General features: G+C 42.6%; 1 protein-coding gene across 2 annotated transcripts in view; it reads right to left on the bottom strand.

Annotated features, from left to right (window-relative positions):
- Positions 1-5,313: 5,313 nt before the first annotated feature.
- Positions 5,314-19,699, bottom strand: part of LOC124216503 (zinc finger protein basonuclin-1) — a 260,148-nt gene continuing 245,762 nt past the window's right edge. The window contains exons 5-6 of one of the 2 annotated variants that reach the window (XM_046621071.2): positions 7,948-10,486; positions 7,388-7,819 (exon numbers count right to left, since the gene is read on the bottom strand). In XM_046621071.2, coding sequence (XP_046477027.1) covers positions 7,515-7,819; positions 7,948-10,486 — 2,844 coding nt within the window. In that variant the 3' untranslated portion in view covers positions 7,388-7,514. Of the gene's footprint in view, positions 10,487-19,699 lie in introns of both variants that reach the window. The other variant, XM_046621070.2, reaches the window with a different exon arrangement.

Below are 19,699 nucleotides of genomic sequence, written 5' to 3' on the forward strand. Positions count from 1 at the left end.
TGGATTTAGCGTTTTTTTCGAAACGATCATCATCCTCGCCCCTTGCCGTTCTCCTCTCGTCCTCCCTTGCCCGCAGCCGGACGCCTGTTATTTTTCAATCATCTTTCACGCTGCGGCCGCGCCGTGTGGCAGGAGGATAAAGGAAAGCGACCACTGCACGCGGTGTTTTCTTGTTTTTTAAATTTTATTTTCCTCTTTATCATCCGAAAATCCTGCCAAATAATATGAAATCTTTCAAGCAATCCACGCTGCCGCCGGCATAGTTATTGATTTGACGTATTTCAAACGGCACGGTTTCGATCCCAGTAAACTCGGCGAGCAGCGACCACTCGGACCGGCATTCATTTCACTGAAGCTCACGCGTCTGTCCGAGTGGTCACCGCGCCGGCGGACCGTAGAGGAAGGGGATGTGGTGGGCGGCCGTTATATGTCTATGCTTGCGAGGTACGCCCTCCCGCCTAGCCCTCTCTTTCCCTCTTTCGACCGACTCCGCTTGCTCTCTTTTTCCCCGCTTACGTCTCTCTCTCGGTCCCACCACTGCAATACACTGTCCTTCGCTCGCTTGTAAACTCTCGCGACTCTATAGGTCTCGTTTGGTTACATCTGTAACGTATCGGGAAACGTGGCTCGTTGGGAGGGTAAAGAGTAGAAGGGTCGTAATGGCGGGTTTTCAAATACGCGACGAATCTGTTTTTAAGAATTTAAAAATCTTAAAACCAAAATATTTATGTATATACGGAGGGAACGGGTTATTTGAGTCGAGTGATGTTCGTTTGATTAAAATATTTAATGCTATAGTCAAATGCGGCGAACTTGCGATACTTGCTTAATTCAACAAAATACTTGTCGCAACTTGATATAGACATTTGAATTATCGTGCTGACTGTCAATTTAGTCAAGATAACACGGCGCGAGTTCCTCGCGATAATGTGAATTTTGCATCAAGAAAAGGACTAAAAATTTGACTGAACGCACATCGTTCGTTTCGTTTTCGAAATATGAAATTGTTCCGTCAAATCAAATTGAGCTTGTTTTAATTCGTGTTTTGTCGAGTCAAGAATTCAATGGTCAAAACAGGATGTGAACTTTGTTGTTAGAAAAATCTTTTGCATTGACTAACGTTAGAATTATTGTAGCGCACAAAACGTATTCTTCGAACGATGTCGTTTATAATTCTCTTGACTCTAAATCTTGCGGAATTTAGCTGATATTTAAATATGGGTAAAATCCGAAACCTCAGTACCGTATATGTAGAAATATAAGTTAAACATGTTTCAATAGTTATTATTTAATGAATGTGATTTTCTTTACCTCAATAACGATGAATAAGGAGTCAGGTTGCCTGCGTAATTTGGCACTACATAACCCAAGTTTTAAATATTTATAGACGTAAATCGTAAGTTTTTGGAATTCAAATTAAGTGTCGCACGGAAATTAATGAATGTAATATTTTCGTTCAACCAGCCTCTAGTCGGCCTTGTTCTACCGTTATAATTTCAATGACAATCCTAATAAATATTAAAAGACCCAGCAGCGTCATCTTTCATCCCGATTCTTCTCTGTCGCACTAACGCACGCCCCTGCTATCGGTTACGTTCGCAACGAATCTGGCGCCTAATTGTAAAGCAACGTTTTCGTTTTCGTTTTCCTCCCAGCATTACGCGAAATTCTGAGCAAAAGTTTACATCCCTTGTACGTGCAAAACTGTATCATACACATCTCCGTAACCGGGAAACGCGCAGGGCGCAAAGTTGAGTTGGTATAATCTAATCGCCCTGCGCGAGTCGATTAAAAGCCAGTAATTATCTTGCCTCGAGGATAGGAACTTAACGAAGTGCCGGCACGGCTCTAACTCGGGTGTAATTAACTCGCCAAATCGACGGGGCGACCTCTTTCGGAATATTTCGTTCCGACTAATTACCATGACACCGAAAACTCCGACGGCTGCAGCTCCATCGCGACGTCGTTGTTGCTGAGTATTACTCAATTCGTTTGAGAAATAAATACACACGTGAGTAAATAAAAGTGCAATAAGAGAAGGAAAGATGGCTAGCGGACAGAAAAAGAAAGATATAAATATATCGTCAAATTGCACGGGCAGCTATAACGCGCCTTTCAGCTCTACATCGGAAAGGTGGGCGTGACGGTTCTCCGGAGATATTTTCTGATAAATGGCTAAGTATTTCTCATTTCGGAAGATTTCGGGTTTTCAAAAAGCGAACTGCCGCTCAGGGCGGGGCTCCTCGTCTCCAGAATTTCTCATCCTTACGTCACTTGCGTATACATGCGTGTAAAAAATTACAAAACTTTTCTCCGTCTCGTATTGCGACTGATAACTCGACGTATATACATGTAGGTATACAGTTACGTCTTTTAATTACGGCTATACATTATATGTGTCACATTGTGATGGACTGTTAGAAATTTATCCCAAGCTACTTTTTAAACTTTGAAACTATATTCCATAGCAATTTTTGTTTTTCGTACCTACCCATTTTGACTAATCAACTGTCTATCGAAAATTTAAACAAATTGTTGAAAATTCTCGACATTTTTTCTCAAACGTGGCTTGCTCTAATTGTAAGACTAAAATTACCGTGACATAAAATGTTACCGGTCACTCAGTTTTCGGGAAGTAGCAATTCGAACTTCCGTCGTGATCACTGACCAAATATTTTCGAATTTAAACATAAGATTGGAGAACCTCAAAATTCACAATTTTTAATTTTGGTTCAATTTTTTCTTTTTTTAATTAAACAAAAAAAAAGGAAATTTTTAATGCCAGATTCAATATGGGATGAATTTTTTCTGCTTTATGATCAATTTTTTAATTACGGCCTGCTGAAGTGAAACCGACGATTAGTTAAAATGCCAGTTAAATTGATATTCGACGACTTGAATTCACGTTTTATGCGCTAACTTTGCATGGAATTTGGAAAAAAGTAAAAATGGAACATTTTTTTTCCACTTCACCATTTTGAAACTTTCATCTAAATCAATTCCCATAAAAGGCAATTAGAACCGTCGAACATGAATTCAATTGGTATGATTGGAAATTTTTTTATGCAATCGTAGGCTTCGTTTCAGAAAGTCCTGATTAAAAAATTGTAATTTAAATGGTCACCAAGATCTAGTGACTGGAGTGAGGGCTGGCTATGCAGAAACTGTTGAGAAGTAAGTTTATTGAATACGATGTTGCTTTAAGAGAGAATAAATAATTTTTAGTAAGATGATTTATCCGGCCCGATACTTACGATAAAGTGCAATTGCGTCAATTCTAATATGAGAACCCCGGACATCCGATGTTCTGTTTGTTTCTTAGTAAGTGCAAAATTAAACATGTATGCTACATTCGATGCAGTGCAATGGATCAATGAATCGCGAGTGAAAGAATGCTGATTTGAAACCCTGAGATACGGTAACAAGCGATATATTAATGGACCTCGGTCCGTGGTGACTTGCTGAAAGCTGATCGACAACTGAACTCTTATCCAAAAGAGAGTTCCCTTATATAGTCGAAGAACGAGAGCGAGAGCGTCCGCCGATGACGATCGATAATAGAATTTAGACGGATGCTGAGAACTAGAATGCGGATTAGAGGGAGAGAGCGAGATAGAGCGATCTGAATAGCCGAGAATAATCTAGGAAATAGAAGACTGAAGAGTGCTGATGAATATTGGAATAAAAGAGGAAACTAACGTATTCCGCGGTAGACAGAAAGATTTCGACTTTTTTAAACAAACAAAGCGATAATAAATGAAGAAAACTTCATCGGATGTCGAATTTGGGGAAAAATGTTTCGTTTATTTGGTAATGGTTTTTTTTTCAAAATAAGAAGATCAAAATCAAAAATTGCATACTTTGGGAATTTCCAATTTTGTGATTAATTTCGAAAACGTGAAATTATTTTTTTTTCGAAAACTTTGAGTGAAAATTAATATTTCGAGCCTTGGCAGTTTTACCTTACAATAAGAGAAGGTCATTTTTGAAAATAAAAATATCGTACGTTGACTGGTAATTAATGAAAATTTTTTATAAACGATTAGCAAAGATTGGTAAGTGAACAAAAAGGCTTTGAAGTAGAGTATTTACTGAAAAAAATAGCTCGATAAAATTTTGGAGCTAAATCCGAGAGTCGAAATTCAGAACCTTTTCGACTTGAACAAGAATTACCCATATGTATTACAATTAGGTAGTAAGCAAAATTATTCTCAGACGCATTATTCTGGGCTTTATTGTACATGTATGTAAAGTGCCGTCAGGTCGAAATTAATTCCTCATTATTTAATTTTAATATATTTATTTTCATAATGAGAGTGTATTCTTTATAATTGATCTATAATATACATCATAGCATTCAATTTATACATAATTACAATTGTAGATTAGGTCGATTTTTTCCTTTGTTTTTATTTTTTGCGTTGTTGTTCTTTTAATACAACAATTCATTCGTTTTGTGTTTCGTTTTCTTTCCGTACTTAAAATCTCTCAAGTTTCATCCTTGAAATTTACGCATACGTACGTTTCGAATAATAGCCAAGGACCAAAGAAACATAAGAATGAATAAAAGTTGAAATTACGAAAGAAAAAGGAAAATAAAACACGCGCGGAAGTAACAAAAAATAATTATCGTCGTTCAGTCGATCAATTCCTACATATCGTCAATATACATGTATCACATAATGTATCTACAACAAATGTCATGTAAATGCCAAAATAATGTTTAACACCGATATAACCATACGTAAAATGTATCTGGGAATAAAAATACGTACGTGTATTATTCATACGTGCAGAAAATTCGCGAAAACCGTATTAAAAATTTCGAACGGAACAGGCGATATCATTTGGTGTATTTTTGCACGTAATTTACGGTATGTGGAGAATTTCGCGTGAAAATTTTCAGGAATATTAAAAAGGATTTTTTAGTGTAAGAAATACACTTCACGGTGAATAAAATTTAAATTATATCCATTTAAAACTGATAGTATACACATGTTACAGATGTACGTAAGTGTAGGCAGATATATATGCGTTAATCAAGTAAAATTTATAAATTCTTCTACGATAATAAAGAGGAGGAAGTCAGGCGGCAGTGCCCGCTACTGGCCGCTTATACGGGAGTATTATGTGTATATTTTATAATAATAATAAGAATAATCATAAAAATAATAGTAATGACAATCATCATCGTTGTATTAGTATCTACATCAGTGTAATTGCATTGTGTATATATGTATACATTAGGAAACAATAAATAAAATCTAACTATTTTCATTATTTATGTATCTAGCGAGAGACTCAAGTTCGTGGTTTTCTTTCTGTGTTCTTTTTTTTTTTTCTTAAATTAATTATTTTCAAATTTCTTATCTTTCTCCGTCAAAATTTGATATCAATTTCCCGCGTTTGAGCAATATACATTACAGATACATGTAGACATATATTGCTGGCGAGCTTATCAGCTTAAAATTTAGTACCACTACTGCACTACTATTATTATTCACTACTGTTACCACGCTAACGCTACTGCTAATTCCCTGCACTATAAGATTGCAATTATTTTAGCTGCCCTTGTTTCGATCATTTTATTTTTTTGTCTCCTTCGTTTGTTTGTTGGTGTTGGTTTTTTTTTTTTTTCGTTTGCAAATTTAATGAAAAAATTTGCAACATAGTCCACACCAAGGTGCGGTATACATATGTCAATATTATACGATACTATAAATCGTAGGTGTATGTATATTATATTTGTATAGTATAGCCTAGAATAGTTTATTTATCTTTACGCTTAACACATCGACATTTTAAGGACTATATAATATAATGTATTTATTGGTATGTATGTATATTATATACACAGTACTGATTGGTTAGTGATTAAATATTAATTACCGGTAATTTTTTATTCTTCATTGTACCTCTCTCTCTCTCTCTCCCTCTCTCCCTCTCTCCCTCTCCCCCCCCCCCCCCCCTCTCTCCCTCTCTCTTTCACTCTCTTTCTCTCATGTACACACACACACAAACACATACACGCCTTGCATCCGATTTTCTCGTATACAAACACAATATAAGTCTGCACTAACTAAATAACGTTCTAATTTTTATTCGTCTATACAGCATAGATAGTTCAACGGTTGTTATACATATATACCATTCCGCACGATTAGCTTTTAATCAATAAATATTGTACATGTTACCCGCCGTATGATGATAATGAGAAAATAAAAAAAAAAAATTAAACAACAAAATAAAAAAAAATAAAATAAAAACAAGCACGAAGAGTGTAAAAATCGATCGACCGATGAAGATTGCGTATTATAATGATAATAATGATGATAAAAATAATAAGAACAAAAATAATGATACCCAGGATATCATTGAAACTAGGTATATTATATCTATAACAAACCGTCTATATAACGTGTACCTAGGTATAGGTATACATATATAATTATAAGTATACAACGAACAACGATTGACGAAAAATCGTTTATCCCTATACATGTACACATATATATGATATATAGATGTATAAATGTATATATATTGTATACATACACGAGTGAGCAGCGAGAATTCTTTTTTTTTTTATTTGCTATTATTATTATTGTTGTTGTTGTTGTTGTTGTTGTTGTTATTATTGTTATAATAGATTTTGGCATCACAGCAAAGAGTAATTACGTTGTCGTAGAGCGTGATACCAGGATAGCGGTCACGACGTGTTGGTCGATACAACTGGTGGTAGATCGCGATGGGCCTGAGGATCGCGCGAGTGCGCGTCGCGTACGGCTTTGGAATTGAAAACTCTGTCGCAGCCCGGTATCATGCATCTCGCCGCCTCCTGATCCTTGTTCCCGTGAAGGTCGTCAGGGTTCGGCGACGAGACCGGGGAACCGGAATGGGACGAGCTGTTGCGAGGGTTGTTACGCTCCTGGGACAACCTCGTGAGATGGTTGAGATGCTGATGGGTTATGCCGTTCAACCCTGCGAGATGACTGGCGAACGATGAGAGACCCGTGAAAGCACCGAGGTGAGGAGGCAGGAGGAGGGGATGGGGCGGCGGGATTCGGGCGGCTAGATCGACGCCCGGCACGCCTCCGGGGGGCAGCGGATAGCCGCCGATCGCCCCGATACCGGCATCGGCGTAAAGCCTCGCGAAGAACTCGTTGTGGAGGAGCGGGTTCAGCTGGGGATCGTCGACGAGGTGCGGCGGGAGGCTGCCCGATGGTATGTTCGCGAGGGGAGGACTCGACGACGTCGACAACAGCTTCCGGTGGAGGTTAAGGTTCGCCGAGTGCCGATCCCGCGATCTTTTCGATGGAAATGCCGCGTTGCAGCCGTCGACGCTGCACCGGTGCATCAGCTTCAGGTGGACGTTCTGGTAGTGCGTTTTCACCCCGAAATGATTTTGGAACACCTTGCCGCAGGCGGTACATCGACGAGGATTTTCCCTGTCCAGGGGAACCTCCTGTGTACTTACGAAGCCCCCGTTCTCGTAACGGGCGTAAGTTATAAGGCTATTGTCCATGTCCATGCCCGTTGTGGAGGGCGAGGCGCTGGATGAGCGTGAGCCATGAGAGTAGGTGTCCATTCGGTCCATTAGCTCCAACTGGTCCAACCGCTCGAATCTGTCCAGGCTGTGGATGTCCAGCCGGTCCCCGATCATCGACTGCTCCATCATCGTATTCTCCATCGTTGGGCTGCAGCTGGTGGGGCTGGTAGAGATTCTGCCAGACCTCGAACCCTCCTGCTGCTGCTGCTGCTGCCGCTGCTGTGGCGGCTGCGGCTGCTGCTGCTGTAGCGTTCCGAACAGCATTCGACCCTGCGACAATGACTCGAGTTGACGCAAAGCATTCGAGGAGTCGAGCGAGAGGTCGTCGGCAGTTGTCAGGTGGCTGCTGTCGACCGAACTCGATCGGGCACGGGGGGTTGTATCATCGGGGCGCTCACCTTCTTGATGCCGGCGTTTGACCGAGACTTGATCGTCCTCTTCCTCGTCCTCGACATCTTCGTCATCATCATCATCCTCCGCCTGATCCTCCTCGTCCTCCTCCTCCTCCTCGTCCACCTGGTCCTGTTCCTGGTCCTGGTCTTGGTCGTGGTTCTGGTCCTGGTTCCGGTCCTGCTCGTGGTCCTCATTCTCGTCTCTGCGATTCTCAGGAATTTTTCGATCCCGGATTTCGTGCGGCGACGTCGTGTCGACATTTCTCGACGGCGAAGCCACCGCCTTGACAGGTTCCGGAGTACTAGACTGTCTGGGAGATCGACGACCGCTGCTCGCCCTCGAGCTAAGATCCCTCGGTTCCTCCTGGAGCGGTTCATCCGTAACGAGAATTGGCGTATCCCCGTTGCTCTCCTGCTTCGACCCCGTAGTAGTGATTCCGGAACTTTCGACGAGCGCAGCCCGTTCCGGGGAACCAGAGGTCGATCTGTTCCGGGACGAAGGTCGAGGAGACGTAGTCTTCTTTTCCTCAACTTCCTGGAGTCGAGACATTGACATGTCCTCGGGTTGGTCCTGGAAGATGGCGTCGTTCGAGGATTCACCCTCGGTGGACGAGGAATGAGTCTCCGTCGGCATCGCGCACCTCGTAGGATTCTGGGACTTTCTTTTCCGTACGCCCCGGTTGTGAGTGTTCGAGTTCGCGGAGTTCGGATGAACGGACGACGGTGGCTGGTCGATAGTGCCGACCGAGTCGTTGTCCTCGTTGCTGTCGACGTTGCTCGCAAAATCGTCGTCGAGATCGCTAACCGAGAGCCTGGGTCGCTTAGCCAGACTGAAATCGGCGGGCTGATCGTCTTCCTCGTCTCTTTGCGAAACGATCATCGGTTGATGGCCGTGTTCCTCCTCCGCTACCACGACGATACCGTCGTCGTCGTCCTCCTCCTCATCGCATTCCTGTGCGGTGGGTGGAGCAGGTGGCGACATACTGGCCGTTGTGTTCGACGACGTCCTCCTCTGATGGAGTTCCTCGTACCCGGCGCGGTTGCAGTTCTGGTTAGACGAGAGATCGAGGTGTTTGAAGTCAAGGGCGGCGGAGTGGCGCAGATCCGGCGGCGGAGTGAGGAGAGGAAAAGATCCGAAGGACAGAGGGTTCAGACCGGTCGCCGGTACCGGGAGCCCAACTTGGGGTGGAAGGACAAGAGCGTGAGCCATCGAGGAACGTCCGTCGTGCGGTGAGATCTTCCTTCTAAGATGAGGGGAATGTAGCTTTGGATTAGGATTCGCGCTGTGCCTGTTCCGGGACCGTCGCGAGCTGAACATCATGTTGCAGCCCTCGACCGTGCACTTGTGCATCTCCCGCAGGTGAACGGCGCTGAAATGAATCTTGAGCGCCCCCTTGTCGCAAAAGGTCTTCAGACAAACGTTGCACTGAACCCTCTTCTTCCCCGTCGCTGGGTTTATGAACTGCGTTCCAAGGTTGAGCGGTAGGTTCGGCGAGGTTCCCCACTGCTGTCGTTTCCCCGGGGAGTGCGGTTTCCGTCCTGGGACACCGGGCGGCCTCCCAAGCGGCGCAGGCTGCATCGACATCGGATGATGATGATGATGGTGATGATGGTGGTTGTTGTGATGGTGGTGGTTCTGGTGGTTCTCATGTTTCGCAGATCCGTCCCCCCGCCTGCTGAGGTTCAGTGCGCTCACCGAGTTCTCGTCGTCGTCCTCGTCGTCCTCGGAGCCGAAATCGCTGCTCTTCTCGCCGCTGCTGTGCATGTCGATAGATCCGGGCATACCGCCGCCCGTTGGCTTCCCCATCATTGGCGGGGGCGGAAAATGAGTCGGGAAATTCGGAGGCAGCGTGCCCGACGACACGGCCGCGGCTAGGGAGTGACTGAAGGTGAGGGCGGCCGAAGACACCGGCGGCATCGTTGGTACCGGAGGCCTGAGCTGGGAGTTCGAGATGTGAAGAGGAGGACTGTGAGATCTTTGGGAGTGTCGCATCGACTTTCGAGATCCGAGGATCACGTCGGCCGGCGGCGGCGGTGGAAGCGGCGGGAAACCGGGAAGACCGAGGGCCCCGAGCTTCCGGAAGTCGAACGGCTGCATGCTCTGCAGCCTGTTCAACGGGGACACGGTGAATTGTGAATTTTCGATACTCCGTGGCGGCGAGCTGACGCTCGTCGTCGTCGTCGTCGTCGTCGTCGAGGCGTTTATCGACGAGTGGTTGTAGTGGTGCTTCTGCCCCGAGCTCGGCGACATGGACGGGTGTGAGACCGGGGGCGGCGGCGGCGGGAGCGGCAGCCGCGAACCCGGGGGTGGAAGTCCGCAGTGGAGGAGGTGGAGCGGCGGTGGCAGGTGGGCGAGGGGCATCGTTGGCGGCGACGGTCGACGACTCGGTGACATAGCATCCGATCCCGGCGTTCCCGCTGCCAACAACAGTTGCTGGACGAAGGGACGCGTCTCGGCGAATCTGAGGAACTGCTGAAGGACCAGCGGCTCCTCCTCAGCCGAGCATATGCTCCATCGGTCCAGAACCGGGCCGTTCTGCGAGTCCTAGAAGCGTAAAGAAAGAGAATTTTTTTAACTTCGTTATTTCGCTATCGCCGGGGTGCGGAGTTATTGTTATACAATTTTACGGGGGGTCATTATTGATCTCAAGTCTGAACGAAGAATTAGTAAACCATCTCTTAATAAGACCGTTGCGATTTTTTGTCATCTTTTTCGTGGGCTTCAAATATTTACGTTTCAAGTAAGCGAAGATGAAAAAATATTTAATCCAGGTAAACATCGTTCGTGAATATAATGATAGCCTGGTCTTTGTTCGAAAAATTTTCAATCAAAAAGTCGTGAACTTTATAAGATTCAAGTTCTGCGTTATATTACAAGGCTCATTTCTCAATGTACATTAAATCTAAGGGCAAGAAGATATAAAGGGGAAAGATATGATCCACTTTAAACAACCATCGATGAGAAAATATGACGTGAATTCGAAATTGTATCCTTCGTAAATATTGCGCACGGTTATAGTTACGGTTCCAAGGTTTTGCCAAATTAACTTCAGATAAAAATTCTACATAACTTGTAATTGCCATAAAATCGAAAAAAAAGCATTCCCGCAGGGTAAAACATAAAACCTTCGTAAAATTGGGGACTGCGAAAATGAAAATTCTGGCATATTGCTATATGATCTGTGTACCTGATTGTACGGAATAAGCAAAAAGAAAAATGAGTAAAATCAGCCGCGACGTAACTCTCTCCGTCATCCGTGATACGTAGCCACACGTGGCAGGGGTGAATTCAATTGCTTATATACCAGCCTCGAATCCCGGAGGACTAGAAACGGTCGAGAAGGGTCCATCCCGCGGGAAGGGTAAAGGGTAAACGGTGCAGCAGAATACACACGGAGGGAGAGCCGCTGTTTCGTTATTCATGAACGCGAGGAGGAATTGGGTAAAATGATAATTATCGTTCCAAGGATGGAACGCGAAGCGGACGCTCGCCTTTTCAACTATATTACAGATCGCGAATTATATTTGTCGCTTGTCCCGCGACCAAGGAATGTAATTCAGGGGATGAACAAAATCTAGTGTATTATCAGAAACTGGTCACGAAACTTTGATCGACAAAACTCGTATGATATTATCAGTGCGTAGGTGTACAAACGATTTAATCCCAAGTATTATAACTTTCACTGTCACAATTTTTGAACTCGTTACAGAGACGTTAAGTGTGAATGCGAATGCGAAATACGTATCATCGTTATAATTTTAATTTTTGTGAGTGATTGTTATCGACAAATGTCAACGCGGATTTATCAGAGAATTTACGACACTGTGCTAATTTTATTGCTTGTATAATATTTTGTCGCATATATTCACTAAATTTTTCTTTTAATCTGTACAATTTAACTAATCACCCTACTGTAAAAAAAACTTCTAACGAACCATCATTCATGGAGAATGAATTCTCCAAATAATATAAATTGCAACAATATCATAGCCGCTAATGAGTTTCAAATTTCTGAATGCACTCGTCCCCCACTATCTGTAATTAATTTTCCACTTCGAATTCAGTTTATGCGTAATAAATGAGTGAATCTATCCGTAATATACGCAGGTATATATTATATCTATAAACTCTCGATCGGGACCACAATAATCCAATCGTTTCGCATTACTGTCTATCAATTTGAAACAAAAAAAAAAAAAAATACAAACTTGGTATACAGAATATCAGCAGCTGATTAATATCATTAAAAATTTTCATTCGTAGTGATATTCATTGCGTAGTCGGTCGAATTCTCATTCGAGGCGAGTCAAGGCAGTGCACGCGTATGTAACAAATCCAAATTTCTCCGTTTACGTTAGAAAAACGTACGAAATGAGAATCCCGTATAATGGACCTTGATCTCACCATTAATAGCCGCCATCTACTTTCTCACTTCAAAGAGACGCTGATAATAAACAAAGGAAGATAGAAAAAAGTTGAACCCAAATTCTCAAAGCCGCATGGGTGGATGTCGTGTGGATATATGTATTCAACGTACATTACACGGTATATCCAATAGTTTTCGTCGTCTCCCTTTTTTTCGTCTTTTCGAGTGACGATCGAGCTGCACCAATTGCTAAATAAGTCGCCCCTTCACCCCCCCCCCCCCCCCCCCCCCCTTCTTTACTCTCTTTCCCTTCACTTATGTACAATTTTTCTGGCCCTTATGTATTTGATTTAGATTCCGAAGAAGCGCGTGGTTTGAAAATATCGATAAATATGGCAGACGTGTAAGAAATCAGATAGTGCAGAGTCACGCGGGGGTCCTTATAAATTTGGATTAGACGCGTGTATATATACACGGAATAGCCTAGGCGGCCGCTCGCCTCTCTCTCTCTCTCTCTCTCTCTCTCTCTCTCTCTCTCTCTCTCTCTCTCTCTCTCTCTCTCTCTCTCGCTCTCGCTCTCTCTCTCTCTCTCTCTCTCTCTCTCTCTTGTATATTTACGCATTCCAGCCGCCGCACCACCGTCGACGTAACCCAGGACGCCCAGCGCCGCGACGTCTTCGCGTCTCTAGCCTGTATATTTGTTCAGCGGCACACACAGGATCACGCGCCGCGGGCTCATCGCCTCGGCACTTGCGCGTATCCCGTAACGAAGGAGATTGAAAGGAAGGGAGAGGAGAGGAGAAGAAAAAAAAAAAAAGATGATAAAAAGGTGTAACAAGATGGAGCAACAATGAGAGAAGAAAGAAAGAATAAAGGAGGGGGCAGAGGTATCGATAAAATATTCCGAATTATCGATACATACATATATAAACACACGTGTAATTACATGTATATAAGCAAGTTGAATTATTATTCAGTTATAAAATTTACTTTATGTGACAATTATCGTTTATCCGTATAGCGTTTTGCTATAGTGATCTATGCATACCGATCGCTTACGTCACTCATCGTGGCATTCCGTTTGAACATTTCCGTGAAACGATCTATACTATTGTTGTTGTTATACGTGTAATTATTACCGTGTACGTGTTCACCTCCTCCTCGACATCAGGCGGTCCAGCCGAGAAGCAACTTTGATATAGTTTTATACAAGTTGTGTTTTACGATCGTTACAGGTACCTACGTATAAATCGGTATTTCAACCTTCCATTTAGTCACTTTTTCTAATTTTTTTCATCCACTTTTGTTCTACTCCGCGTCTCATTGTTTTTGTTTCCCCACCGTCGCGAGGCTTATTTGTTACAACTAGTTTACGCATGTTTCTTCTGATCGCTGCGTCGTCGACACATTCGTCGAATCGGCTAAACAATTTCCTCACAGCTCGTTCCGCGAATCGAATGATAAAACTATCAACTGTCTTCTCACGCCTCGCAGGAATTTTCGCGGTAACACCCTGCAGGATACCTCTGCCCAATAAGCAACCTAAAACACGAGGTCGCCCAGAGAGTGATTCGTGGTAAAAACCGAGGGACAGCTTGAAATGCTTTTCTTGCCGTTTGAATCGACTCACTGATCTCTGGCGAAATCTGTCGAATTTCATCGGTTGTTACGTTTGAAGAATCGAATATCGTTCGTCGATCTTTCTTTGCTGGACAGGTAAATGGTAAGACGTTTCTTGGAATAAACCGTTACCTTAGATAAGATCAAAGTAGTCTATAATAATAATTACTCGTGATTTCAGGTAAAAGTTGTTGAAAACATCATTTGTAGGATAAAATCGCAGCGTAATTTGGCAGGGGAAGCAACGCGGAAAATAAATCGTGATAATTGACAGAAGCTTCGGCAGAACGAAAACCAGAATTGCGAAAGAAAAAGAAACCAGAAACGAAAGTCTTGAATAAAGGTGAGAAAATTGACCCTATGCTACCGGTTCTGGTGTAGATACGGTGAAAAGAAATAAGAGGAGCAAAATGCAATCGAAGGTGCCATCCGTGACTGGACACTGAATATAATTTCACGGCAGACGGTTTTGTCTTATTCGTGTGTAGAAAACGTGAAGATCGTATAAGGCGATATAATAGCAGTATGCTTTTCAATTGCATCGTGTGTTATAATATGTAGGTAGGTAGGTATAAGGTATGTAGGTACGTACACCGATGTAGTACAAGTGAAGGATACCTACTTGCCAACCTGCGATCTTTTCTCTCAATTGAAATTTCGTCGTCGTTAATGGTGTCTGGTTATATATCAAGTTTCAAATCGCGACAGGATATAACATTACACCTGCACGGTATACCTGTAGGACCGCAAAGGAAACCCGGGATAGCGTTTCAATTGTGTTTGCAGCCCGAATAATAATTACATAAATACCGATAAAGAACTGCATAACGCGCCGAATCGCGCATCTACCCTATTATGGCTGTACAACAGGGCGCGATGCGTTGTTTGGAAACGTTATACAAATGCGCGCCGAAATACCGTTGCGCAGAATTGCGGAATAAAACAATTGGGGATAATGAGCGGCGGAAGAAAAACGTCACGCGTGAGTTGTTCTTGCCTATCTGGAGGGAATACTTCAGGGTAAAGGATAAGATGATGGAGAAAAAAAACTACTCGTCATTATCTGTCCGTAATAAATGTACGTTGCAAAGGTACGTAATAACTAGACATTTTCGAAACAGGGCAATAATTTGTTTCAAACTGCGACAAGACCTGAGCGTTAGTTTTTGAAGTATACCCGTATACGGGATTTTTATCTCAAGTATGAAAAGCGCTTCGGACATTTTTCTTCTCGAATAAACTCTGAAAAGGAAACAGAATTGTTCCACTCGTTTTACCGAATTTTCCAAAATAATTATAAGTACGATCTTACACGGGAAGACCATTGTCTGAGATGATAAAGTTATTTTCATAAATCGTATTATTTTATTTTTAATTCGTTTATTATTTATTATTAATTTAATTTTCGTAAATTTTGTTAGAAATGACGGACCGAATCCGACCTTCCAAGGTCTACGAAAACAAAATATGTTATTAATTGCGTTAAAACGAGGCCCGCAGTTCGACTGTTAAACGATTTCAGACTGTTGCTCTACGATTATTTAAAAAAATTCTATCGAGAAACTAAAATGAGTATACGTCACTAGAGGTTATTTAGGTGCATCGAAAGACAATAACTAAAACGACGTAGAAATATCGCTTTAATCTGAAACAGTTGAATACTTGGAGCTTCTTCTCATTTTCTTTCCTCGTCTTCTCTTCTGCTTTTTCTTTATTTTCATCATCTTGTTGTTCTTCTTCTGCCTCTTCTTCCTCCCGTACTTGTTCCCCGGAGGATATCGCGTCCTCTGCGTATAATATCAATAATATTGATATTACCGTATGATAATATAATTCGACCGCCTCAGGGCGGCCGCTTAAAAAAGCCAAGCTTCGCGTTGATACGATTCGGAGTGGCTCGGCACCGAGTTTCCCACATCATCGGGCTCCCTCACGGTTCCCGCGTGTCCTCCCAGATCCTTCTTCTCGTTCTCCTTTTCCTCCGGGTCCTGCCGCACGGGGCCACCGTGGACGACGCCCCAACGACCGACGATTTACATACGAAACACATATTTTTATTTCTTTTCCAGAGTCCGTCTTTTCTTTTTTTCCACCTTTAAACGAACAAGATGGTTGACCACGGCGTCCCTCACGCGAGTATCGCAGATACAGTGACACACATCGTCCAATTCTACAGGATTATAAGTCTAGACAGAAATCGAGTGAAAGAGATAAGCAGGCTCCGTTATACGTTCGAATTAATAATGGGAAATTCGTTCACGATTTATGCGCTACGTGTGGTTCGGTTTATTTCGTATTTAATTAACTACAGAGTAGGTGCGTGTATGATTTATGTTTAAAAATTACACCTTAATAATTGGAACCGCATTTGCGATGTCGCGCGATCTAGTAATTATAGAACCAGTCGTGAAATTTATAAGCTGACGCAAACTACTTTTCGCCGCACAAGTTTTCTACTCTAATAAATGTGCCGAGATGTTGTTTATAAATATGAGAGTAAATTTTTTTTTCAACGACCTTCTCCATATATCGATAACAATATTTTTAAAATCGGTTAAACCTCTTAACACCAAGCCTCTGGACACACGAACGTTGCTTGAAAAATCGGTAAAACCTTGCTATCAATGCACGCAGTTACGCAGCCACATATCGTACAACTTTTTATTTGACGAACGGACGTTGTGTGAAGAAGAGATTGCCAACGGTATTCACATACTCGTTGAATCATAAAAAACGAAAGATTGGAAGAAAATAAAAAAAAAAAAAAAAGAATGGGCGAGTCTGAAATCATGCATCGATGCGTAAATGAACATAAGTGTGAAAAAATTGTCATCGTGCACCATTATAATCGAGGCTTGTAAGCATTTCAGCGACGAGTTGCGGTACAGCGACTGTATAAATGAAATTAAAGAGGAATCGACGAGAATAAAAAGAAACAATGAACTCGCGGCGCGATGCGATGAAAAATGAAAAGAAATAAAGAGAAAAGCGGCTGTCTCCTCTCGCTTCCTGGAACATCAACCTGCAGAAGTAAAATTCCCTTCTGGCCGAATAGGGGATTGTAATTTAAGCGGAAGATTCCGTTCGAGCCGCCGCCGCCGCCGCCGCCGCAGCCGCTTATTGTCATTTAAACGAAGTTTATACAGTCTCTCCTCGTGTACGTTATAAATACGTAAAACCCACCTCGCCTTTGGCTCGCGTGACACCGTCAATTTAAATCGTCCACACATGTGGCGCGTCCTTTTCTCTCCTCTTTCGTGTATTTCGTAAGGCGAAGGTTCGTCGCGCCGCGATCGTTTATAAAATACCCACAGCCAGCTGTACTTACACGTGTGTCTTTTGCGCGTACCTACAACGTCGGTATTAAATTGATAATATCGGTGATTTTACTGCCTGGCGTGTAGGAGAAGAAGGCCGAGGGGAGATCCGACCGCAAATTCGGTGCCTCTGGGGGGCCGGGGGTCCAGGACGTCCGCGTCCTCCGATCCTGCACTTAAGTTTTTATACGTCAGCCATGCTTCAAGTCTCATTTTTATCTCTAGCTACGCGACAGAATTTTATTCAACCGATATTGCCAACCGCGGTCGAAAATTATCGTCATACCGAACGATATTCTTTGATTTTCCTTATTTGCCTGTCATTTTTCACATTCTGAGATTCGTTGAATTAAGCATAGTACAATTTTAAAGGATGTATCGTACAAATAACTTGGTGGAAAGAAAAAATATCGAGTTGAAAATAAATGAATGTGAAACAAAGATTTTGAACTTAAACTTACAGCTAGTTGTAAGGTTAATCGATTTCAATTGAATAAATTCTCCAGAAATCGTTCGAGAAATATCTTCTTGACAGATCGATCGATTCTTCGATCAGTGTCGAAGAGATTTTTTGCATCGATGAGACTAAACTTGATTAATGCCAGTTATATTATTTAATTCGAATTTTTTCTTTACGTATTTTTTGTTCGGACTGTACATCTTTAATCGTGAGAATCGAGTATTGCAGTTTTGCATTATGATAGGTATCGGCGCGAACGAGACGCGTGAAGGATCCTGGTATTAGCCATCGTCACGGGGTATAATTATACAAATGTATACAAGCGATCTCCTGACATTGCAATCAACGTTTACGAACACGAAGAAGTGGGATGCGGTATCTCTCGAAATTACTTGTAAGGTCGATTTCTTTCGATCTCAAGTTTATATTAAGAGAATTATCCGCAATGAATATTCGTAAAGTAAACGGAACGCGATTGAAGCCGTTTTTCCGCATTCTATGGACACAATAGAAATCTAGTACCGCATCGATTACCGTGACTTCAAATTCTCAATGAATCTATCGATATTTAAAATACAACCCAAAAGTTCTTAATTCGCACAGTCGGTTTTATCTTGATAATGTTTTACAAACAACCGTAACAATTTCTCTGCATGAAAATGAAGATTTCTTCGAGGCATAGCTTCGTTCTTTGATTTCGCACGAAACGTTTCTTCTTACCTACACTTACGATTCTCTACGTCGCACAGTGTACGAAGAAACGGGTGATTGTACATGATATTCAGCGCGGATTTTTACTATATAATTATCATTCGTCCTCCAAATAATAATCTACGTCATTCGGTTTCACGCGAAGAGATGCAACGACGGCGATGTGAATTATAATAATTTCTTCCAAATGAAACGTTGACTGTACGAGCGACAGGACTGTAACCGTAAATTTTTACGAAACAAAAAACTTGAGCATGTACGACTCTTTGCAATAAAACACATATAATCGGAACCTAATTTCTTTCACGACCAATTTTCTATACACATCATGGATTAATACGTAACACGCGTACATGGCATATACTTGTTTCCTTCATCATGTATTACTGGTCCAACGATACTTTACAATTCGAGATACGCGACGAGACGTTAAAAAACAACGGAAAATTCTTCCATCTATTTGCATCTAATATCTTCCATACGTACAACGATTTCGTCAACAAAGCCGTGGAAGAAAGGCCGCCAATTCGCGTCGCATCGCGTTCGTTTCCAGCTCCTGATCTGCAGCCGTCGCGTCGTGCATCATCGCGAGATATGTAAGATGAGATCGGCAACTTGGAGATATTAAAACCGGTAGAGAACAGCGAGCTAGGACATAGATTCTTCCATCAAAATTCCGATCAACGAGCCAATAATCGCGTGTGCTCGATACATCGCGGATTATTTAATAGTTCCAGGCTCGCCGATCGATCGCAGAACGATTTCAATTTGCCTAAAGATTTGACCAACCGAAACTCTACGCAATCAGCGCTCCTTCGCTCGCGCTTCTTCTTCTTTTATTTCACGATCCGTGGTCTTTATAGTCAGGTCGGTGCATAACGAGCAGTTAATTACGAACGAACGAACGAACGAACGAACAACACGACCAACATCCCCCCTCCATTCCGCTCTGCTCCTCGTCGTTCCTTTTTCAAGTTTTTTGTCACGCCACGTCGCGGATTGGAAGACGCGTGAAGACTCGTTAGACTCGGTGCCTGAACGACGGGGGTGATTCGCTTTTATTTTATAATTTCTCGGCACGAGGGGGCAGCAAAGTCGGTCAATTTTTATGCACTTAGGGTGGTCGATCGTTATCCATTTCGCGTTTCAATGCCAGATACCGCGTCAATCGACCTATGCCTGAGTATAATGTACGAACTAGGTGCGATACTTTCCGCATTCGGGTTACAAAATTTCTCATACATTAATTGACAGGATTATTTCGCGAATTCGAACAAACAACA

The sequence above is a fragment of the Neodiprion pinetum genome, chromosome 4, assembly GCF_021155775.2.
Source record: "Neodiprion pinetum isolate iyNeoPine1 chromosome 4, iyNeoPine1.2, whole genome shotgun sequence".
Classification (NCBI taxonomy): Eukaryota; Metazoa; Arthropoda; class Insecta; order Hymenoptera; family Diprionidae; genus Neodiprion; species Neodiprion pinetum.